This window comes from Saimiri boliviensis, chromosome 8, assembly GCF_048565385.1.
Source record: "Saimiri boliviensis isolate mSaiBol1 chromosome 8, mSaiBol1.pri, whole genome shotgun sequence".
Lineage (NCBI taxonomy): Eukaryota > Metazoa > Chordata > Mammalia > Primates > Cebidae > Saimiri > Saimiri boliviensis.
The window spans coordinates 1,985,420-1,994,303 of NC_133456.1; the positions used below are offsets into that span (position 1 = coordinate 1,985,420).

The window sequence follows — 8,884 nt, forward strand, 5'->3', positions numbered from 1 at the left end:
GTATGGTTAGCTGTGACCTTCTCCCACAGCTGTGAGAACAGCAATGTAGTTCTCTCCCGGCCAAGAGGAGTCTACTGCTGAAGTCAGCAGAGGAAATACGATTGGGATTAGAGGAAAGAAGACGGACTCAACCCAATTACTTAACAGCAAGCTTTTAGAAGGCTGAGAATGTGTGTGCGTATGTTTTCTTTTCTTACAAATGGCCGAAGAGGAACATGGGAGATGCCAAATTGGCTGAGGTTTGGCAAGTCCTTAAAGAAGTGACTTGACTTCTCTTTGATAGTTTGTACACTAATGGCCTTCAGGAGTGTTAAGTTCTTGGTGGCTCAGGGTCAAAACTCTAGCTGGGTAGCTTAGCCTTGACTGAGGTCACGCTAAAATGTGCTCCCTGATGACATATTTTTAAAAGTTAATTCTTTTGACAGCACCTTGACCGTTCTTGGCAGGTGTGTAAAAATGGGGATATTGTGGAAGGAGTGGGAAAAGCTGGCGTCAGCAGTGGGAAACGCTCCTTCTGGATCTTTGGTGGACCATGAGAAGGAAATGAGAAGGGAGGCTTATGATGGAAATACATGAATGATTGTGTGTGTCTAGTACACTGCGGGCATTCAATACATGCTACACAAATGAGTCAAAATCAAAATAGATGTTGGAAAGTATTTCCTGTAATATTTTTTCTACTTTCCACAGGGTGACTTTACGATGATCAGTTATCCACATTTACACGTGGCTAACACCCAAAGCTATGTGCAGTTTAAATGCCAGAGGAACTAACCTATTCCAAGCCAAATGCCATTTTAAAATATGTCTTCCCATTTTTCTTCCTTCTCATATCTTAGAAGAAAATTACTGATGTTCTTGCAAAATCAGAACCAAAACCAGGGGTCCCTGAAGACCTGCAGAAGCTGATGAAGGACTATTACAGCAGCAGTCGCTCGGTGATTGAATTGGAAGAACTGAACCTACCAGGTACAGCCAAGCTTCCGTGTTCCTAGTGACGGGGAGTAAAACATAACTGTCATCTATTACAGTTAGGTGTCTCAGGCAGTCAATTAACGTATTTTCCAGCGGGCGCGGTGGCTCATCCCTATAATCCCAGCACTTTGGGAGGCCGAGGCTAGAGGATTGCCTGAGCCCAGGTGTTTGAAACCAGCCTGGGCAATATAGTGAGACCTCATCTCCATTAATAATAATAATAATAATAATAATAATTGTTTAAAGAAACGTTATTTTCAGGCTGGGCACACCGGCTCATGTCTGTAATCCCAGAATTTTGTGAAGCTTAGGCGGGTGGACCACTTGAAGTCAAGGGTCTGAGACCAGCCTGGCAAACATAGTAAAACCCTGTCTCTACTAAAAATACAAAAATTAGCTGGGCATGGTGGCGCGTGCCTGTAATCCCAGCTACTCAGGAGGCTGAGGCAGGAGAATTGCCTGAACCCAGGAGGCGGAGGTTGCGGTGAGCCGAGATCGCGCCATTGCACTCCAGCCTGGGTAACAAGAGCGAAACTCCAGCTCAAAATAAATAAATAAATAAATAAATAAAATAAAGTACACATTTAAACTTATAGATATGAAACACTGATTTGCTCAACTCTTACAGACAAGAACTTTAGCCTTAATAAGCAATTTAGTTTTGTTGTTGTTGTTATCACAGATTTCTAGTCATGGTTTTTAGATAGCATTTTGGGTTGCACGCCAGACTCTTTCAACCAAACTATCTAAAGGTAGGAATCCAATTCTGCACGTTTTGTGAGGCTGATGCTTTGCCTCAAGGGATTCTTAAGCCTACTAGAATTTTAGATCTACTGCCTTAGTGTATTTATAATTAAAAGATATTGCAAAATGTCAACAACTTTTAAAAAATATTTACTTATTTATGTTAGAGACAGGGTCTTGCTGTTACCCAGGCTGGAGTGCAGTGGCACCGTCATAGCTCACTGCAGCCTCAAACTCCAGGGCTCAAGCAGATCCTCCAACCTCAGCCTCCATAGCATCTGGGACTATAGTCACGTGCCACCACACCCAGCTTCAACAACCAATTTTAATTAATTTCAAAATTATGACGCATCCTGTAACTCTTGTAGACAAAGATGGGCGGAAATAGATGTTGTCATAAAATCAAACCATATAAAGTTTTGGTAAAATTGCTTCAAATTATTTATAGACTACTAGGGATATCTAATATTGCTTTTGGAAAAAGTAGAAGGTGGCTTGATTTCCTTTTTCCATTACAACTTTATGCTTTCTAGAAGCTTGAGAAACTGAAAAAAACAATCTGTTCCCTGAAATTTTTTTTTTGAAACGGAGTCTCACTGTCACCCAGGCTGGAGTGCAGTGGCACGATCTCAGCTCAATGCAGTAGCCGCCACCCAGGTTCGAGCAATTCTCCTGCCTCAGCCTCCCGAGTAGCCGAGATTATAGGCACCCACTACCACGCCCAGCTAATTCTGGTATTTTTAGTAGACATGGGGTTTCACCATCTTGGCCAGGCTGGTCTTGAACTCCTGACCTTGTGATCCACCTGCCTCGGTCTCCCAAAGTAACGGGGTTACAAGCATGTGCCACTGCACCTGGCCTGTTCCCTGAATTTTTATAATTCTTTTGTGATACCCTTTTTTCAAAAACACACATTGGGTTTGGAGACATGAATGCCCCATCTGTTTGTTTTCCAAGGAGACTGCCCTTCAGGGAATTGAAGGAGTGCATTTGCACATGAGTAGGATCTGGAGTTTTAGACTTCCTAACCCCAGACGGTTCCGATAGCAGTTACAATCTAGTCTCCTCAGCACACTACTGCCTCTGCTGTCAAAACTGTGTCCTGACTGCACAATCACAGGAACTAGTCTAACAAAACCACTTTTAAAGCTTTGACTGAACTCTGATGTTTACTGTGACTCAGTGGTCGGTTTTGCATTCTAGTTCTTTGTTAGAGCATAACTTGAACTTAGGAAGGATTTGTGAGTAACGGGACCACTGCTGCTCTGTAACCTCATGGAACACTAAACCTTGCTCCTCTCTGGAGTTAGAGTCACAGCTCGGAAGAAAGTTTTAAGGAGTCGTCTGAGTACCATAGTGAATTTGTCTGATATTACTGTTTTATTGGAGTTCAGTAATATAGTTAGGCAAGAATGTGGGATCATGGGTTCGTTTGGGGAGGAAGGAAAACGTGTGAAATAATGTTATAACAAAAAAGGACAGGTTTTTATTTTTATTTAAAAACTTAGGGCATTTAAGACACAGTAAACTGAGACATCAGAGGAAGATTTGGGAGAACAGGTCCTGGTGACTTCACTGATGAAACCAACGACAGAGAGATCTAAGCTGGGGAGGGAAAGGAGATACAGTAGGTTATTTGGAATGCACTTCAGGAGGGGCATAAATCCCCTTGTATATACACATATAAGGCAGATATAAATAACAACATATTGTTCCTATCTAGTTTGTCGAGCCTCTGACTTGGTTTTGATTTGAGGTGGTTTGTGTCTGTGGGGCAGGAACATGTCTTTTCAATTAATATTGTGCGCATTGTTTATGTCATACACATGGGCACCTAATTAGGGTTTCAAGGCTGGCATCTCCTGGAGCTAATTAACCTCTCTGCTGTCTCCTGAGAGCTGCAGTGCAGGTTAGATTAGTGACTCCTACATGCCTACAGGCTAGCTGCAATGGAGTCACCCAGGAACTTTTTAAAACTCAGATTCCCAGGCTCTCCCCGGAGAGATTCTAATTCACTTTGCAAAAGAGACTCCATCCCAGGAATCTGTATCTTCAGTTCTCCAGGTGAGTCTGATCATATCCAGGCCTGGGACATTGTAGTTTTAAAGACCACCAAAGGCTCCACAACAATATAGGAGAAAACAGCTTTGAATTCCTCACTTAATGGCTTCTCTGTGCTGGGTCACAACATCAATTTCATTTTGCTCAGTCAAGGCCCCTGTTTTATTTTACCGTGTTATATTTTCTTGTATTTATTTTTCTGTTGTGTTGTATTTTGAGACTTGATTCCCATTCTTCCCTAATCCAAACTCTATTTTCCTTTCCTTATAGGCATTCACTCTAATATGATAGGTACTTTATATATATATATATATATATATATATATATATATATATATATATATATTCTTATAAAATATGTCATGCTGTGTATATATATACATATTGTATCTAAATGGCTTTGTGCTAAGGCTTTTATTCTGTTTTTTTTCTTCACTTGACACTGTTTTCCAGATGTGACTATATAGTTTTATGCATATCTAGTTCATTGCTTCTAAATGCAACATGATATTCCAGTATTTCCATCTATCACATATACTCACCCATTTTCCCAGATGTGGACACCTAGGTGGCTTTCAGCACCCAAGTATCACCAATAATGCCAGGATGACTGTCCTTGTGTGTGTGCCTTAACAGACCACACAAGAATTTCTTTCCTTTCTTTTACTTGAAATGAAATCATGGGATTATAGGATATAAACATATTAATATTCCTACTTTCCAGAATATCTATACCAGTTTCTACTTCCACTTACAGTTCACAAGTTTCCATCACCCTGCTTTCTCAACACTTGCTATTAAATATCTTGCCAATAGTTTTCATTCTAATGAGTGTGTAAAGTACATTATATTAATTTGTCCTTCTCTGATAACTAGTGAGTTTGAATATCTTTACATAGATTTGTTAGCCATTTCATTCTGCATTTGTTATAGTGCCCATTTGATGGATTTGGAAAATATAAGTGCTTCATTAATCTGCTGAGGGATGTAACGATCTCCTATTTCACTGCTCTAACAAATTATGGGTAGCTCTGTGACAAGTTAAAAGTTTACCTGTTGCTGCTGTTATTTTAAATACAGGCAATACTTTAAGATATGTAATGGGCCTCCAATTCACTAATGTTTTACAACCTTATACATCACTCATAACTCACATACCATCCATCTGATTGTGTGTGTGTTTACAAAATTCTCTGTAAAGCATGTTTCTCATATTTCTAGGCTCCTGTTTCCTCAAGGCCAATGATTTGACTCACAGTCTTTCCTCATACCTAAAAGAAAGTAAGTAAACTTTGATTTTAATCTATTTAAACTTACTCTTATTTTGCTCTGGCTTTGGGAAATCAGGTTTCGGTCTCGTTTCTGTTTATAACACATTAGACCATTATTGTTCTAGGAATCCAGAGAATGGTGTTCTAGTCACAGGTCCTCCACCAATTTGCTGTTTGACCTGGGTCAAGTCACTGAGTACTTCCCTTGACTTAATTTGTTATCTGAAAAACAGGAAAGATGGACTATGTGATATCTGTTCCATCTGTGAAATTGTTTGCATGTTTAGAACTCAGACCATGGCTAATGTGAAGTCAATCTAATTTTATCTGTCTTTTCAAAACGTATTTTTTGGGAGACAGAGGGTCTTCTCACTCTGTCTCCAGGCTGGAGTGCAGTGGTGTGGTCACAGCTAACTGGAAGCTCAACCTCCTGGGATCATGCAATCCTCCTGTCTCAACCTCCCAAGTAGCTGGGACAGTAGTTGTGCACCACCACAAGCAGCTAATTTTTTTAAATTATTTTTGGGAGAGATGGGGTCTTTCTATGTTACCCAGGCTGGTCTCAAACTCCTGGGCTCCAGAGATCCACTCACCTCAGCCTTCCAGAGTGCTGGGATTACAGGCATGAGCTACTGTGTCTGGCCCTTCAGTATGTATTATGTGTAGCCAGCAATAACTAAATTATTCATATCGAGTGGTCATTTATTTATGGCCAGCAATGAAATCGTTTAGATACAGAAATTTTTTATTCTTCTTTCAAACTGCAAGCAATTCTGATGACACTCAAGTTCACAAACCTTTCTCAGCTTCAAATTCAGAAATGTTAATCTAGGTAATAACAATCGACCTCACTAGATTATGAAAATCAAAAAAGAAATGTAAGATCCCAAGATGATAAAAGCATGTAAGACCCCAAGATAAATGAAAAGACCCCAAGATAGCACCGTGTCGGTATGTTTGTTCCATTTTATGTCTTATGTTGAAAGTCCCTTTAAAATTTAATGTGATTGAATCAGAATTTGTTTCTTACTTAATTGACATTGGCTTCAAGTATCAAACATAAATTAAAATATCAAAAATGTAATATTTCAAAGTTTTTTGCTTAATTTTAAAATCAGTCATATGTAAGGACTTGGCATGTGTGTTTTGTGTTATAAATTAATGATACTTGTTTTTGTTTTTTTTTTTTTGAGACGGAGTTTCGCTCTTGTTACCCAGGCTGGAGTGCAATGGCGCGATCTTGGCTCACCGCAACCTCCGCCTCCTGGGTTCAGGCAATTCTCCTGCCTCAGCCTCCTGAGTAGCTGGGATTACAGGCACGCGCCACCATGCCCAGCTACTTTTTTGTATTTTTAGTAGAGACGGGGTTTCACCATGTTGACCAGGATGGTCTCGATCTCTTGACCTCGTGATCCACCTGCCTCGGCCTCCCAAAGTGCTGGGATTACAGGCGTGAGCCACCGTGCCCAGCCGATACTTCGTTTTAATCTAATATTTACAATAACTAGAAAATGGAATTATAATTGTAATTATAAGGAACCATGCTCACTATATTTTATTTTGCTTAACACTCAACAAAGAAGAAATACTCAACTTGGGAGGTGGGCCTTGTTTTGCTGTATTTTGAATAATTGTTTTGTGGTCTTTTTTCCAGTCTGTCCTAAGTGGGTAAAACTTAGGAGAAACCACAGTGAGAAAAAATCGGTCCTGATGCTGATCATCTGCAGCTCGGCTGTCCGAGCCCTGGAGCTCATTAGGTTGGAAGGTTCACCTATTTCATATCATAAATGTTTCTAAGTAACTGCTATGTGCCAGGCTCTTAGGTTGTATGTGCTGGAGACGTAGCAATAAACAAAACAGAGTCCCTGCCCTCGTGGAATTTACATTTCAGTAGTGAAGACAGTTAATAAACAAATGAAAATACATTGTAGTGTCAGATACATTGATAAGTTACATAAGCAAAAAGTAAAGCATGGTAAAGGGATAGAAGTGGATCAGGACTACTTTTCAAAGGATGGTCACGGAAAGTTGCTTTAAGGAGATGACAGTTTGATCAGTGACGTGAACAAAGTGAAGAAAGCCCAGCAACTATCTGAAAGAAAACCATTCCAGGTAGAGGGGAGAGTAAGCCCAGAAGACCCCAAGATCGGATGCCATTATAGGATTTGGAGGAGTTACTTGATCTGAATCATCATCTTAAAGGTTCACTTGGCTGCCATGTGGAGAGCACGCATTGTAGACAGCAAGGGTAAAAGCAAGGAGATCATACCCCAAACAACCAGTTAGAAGAAAAGGGCTGACTTAAAACAGTAACAAGAAAAGAGAAGCCAGGCTCATGTCTATAATCCTAGCACTTTGGGAGGCTGAGGTCAGAGGACTGCTTGAGCCCTGGAGTTGAGACCAGCCTGGGCAACATAAGACCCCATCTCCATTATGAACTGAAAGAAAGAAAGAGAGAGAGAGACAGAGAGAGAGAAAGAGGGAGGGAGGGAGGGATGAAAGAAACAGGAAGGAAGGAAGGAAGGAAGGAAGGAGGGAGGGAAGGAAGGAGAAAAAAAGGAAAGAAAAGATCGAATATCTCTCTTTCACGGAATACACTTACCAAAACTTAGGTACAGACAACATCATTTAAGGGATGCAGAAAACTTCAACAAACAAAAACATGTACCATATTCTTGAATAGGAAAACTCAGTATTGTAACGTTGGGTGTCTTGCTTAGGATAGCCTACAGATTTCACAGAATCCTAAGTAAAACTCCAATATAATTGTCTTTTTAAACTGGATAAACTAGTTCTAAATTCTTACGGGGAAATACACAACTAAAAACAGGCAAAGGAATTCTGAAGAAGAATATACCAATGAGAAGATCCTATCCCTAGGGATTACAAACTACACACACACATACCAGTGAGAAGATCCTATCCCTAGGGATTACAAACTACACACACACATACCAATGAGAAGATCCTATCCCTAGGGATTACAAACTATACACACACACTCTCAATGATGAAAACAGGATGGAACTGGCACACGCATCACAGATCAGATAAGTGGAACGGAACTGAAAGTTCAGGGACAGACCCAGATGCATATGGAAATGGAGCATACGCCTAAGGTGACAAATCAGAAATCAGTAGGGAAAGATGGATTGTTTAATAAATGGTGTTGAAACAACTGAGTAGCCAACTGGAAAAATGAGGTTGGATTCATATCTCACTTCTTATACCAAGATAAATTCCAAATGGAACAAAGATTTGAATGTCAAGATTATGTTTTAAAGATAATTTGTCAGTGTTTTACTAAGTGCTTTCACATACCTTTTCATTTACCGTAGTTTCTGTAGAATAAACAAGAAGGCTTCCACTGGTCAGTGGTAATATTCAGCTTTCGGAGAAGAGCCGTCAGAGTCAGATGGGATTTGTGAGGAGCAGCTCTCCCTGAGGCTCTGGGCCAGGCTCTGACAGGAGACAAAACAAAGGAAAATCCAAGTCATGAAGCAAAAGGAACTGGGTCAAATAGACTAAGTACAAACGTAGACTCTCAGTAGTTATTTAGAATGTTTTTCTCTAAATGAACTAATCTAATCACGAGTTTAGGAAAGTAGTTGTTAAACTTCAGTAGGTCCTTCAAACCCTCCTTTCTCTGCTGAAGTGGAGACACACATTAAATGGTAGCACATACTCTCCCAGTAAAACAAAAGTGTTTCTTTCCATTTTGTCTGCTCTAAACATAATTGATCTTGAAGATTCCAACTGCTTCTGGGCAGCTGTACTTCCTGGTCCTGAAATCAAGGGAATTCACACTGACTTTTCAGTGCTTTAAAAGCTAC

At 40.1% G+C, this 8,884-nt stretch overlaps 1 protein-coding gene and 1 long non-coding RNA gene across 4 annotated transcripts in view; one reads left to right on the forward strand and one right to left on the reverse strand.

Moving 5' to 3' along the window:
* CMSS1 (cms1 ribosomal small subunit homolog) overlaps positions 1 to 8,884 on the forward strand; it is a 361,157-nt gene that overhangs the window by 344,476 nt on the left and 7,797 nt on the right. For both annotated transcript variants that reach the window (XM_074403543.1, XM_074403544.1), the window contains exons 4-6: positions 840 to 969; positions 5,002 to 5,061; positions 6,706 to 6,808. In XM_074403543.1, the coding sequence (XP_074259644.1) occupies positions 840 to 969; positions 5,002 to 5,061; positions 6,706 to 6,808 (293 nt within the window). The remainder of the gene's footprint in view (positions 1 to 839; positions 970 to 5,001; positions 5,062 to 6,705; positions 6,809 to 8,884) is intronic.
* LOC141585313 (uncharacterized) overlaps positions 3,198 to 8,884 on the reverse strand; it is a 103,664-nt gene continuing 97,977 nt past the window's right edge. For both annotated transcript variants that reach the window (XR_012518695.1, XR_012518696.1), the window contains exons 5-7: positions 8,373 to 8,512; positions 5,098 to 5,273; positions 3,198 to 3,324 (exon numbers count right to left, since the gene is read on the reverse strand). This is a non-coding gene — a long non-coding RNA (uncharacterized LOC141585313). The remainder of the gene's footprint in view (positions 3,325 to 5,097; positions 5,274 to 8,372; positions 8,513 to 8,884) is intronic.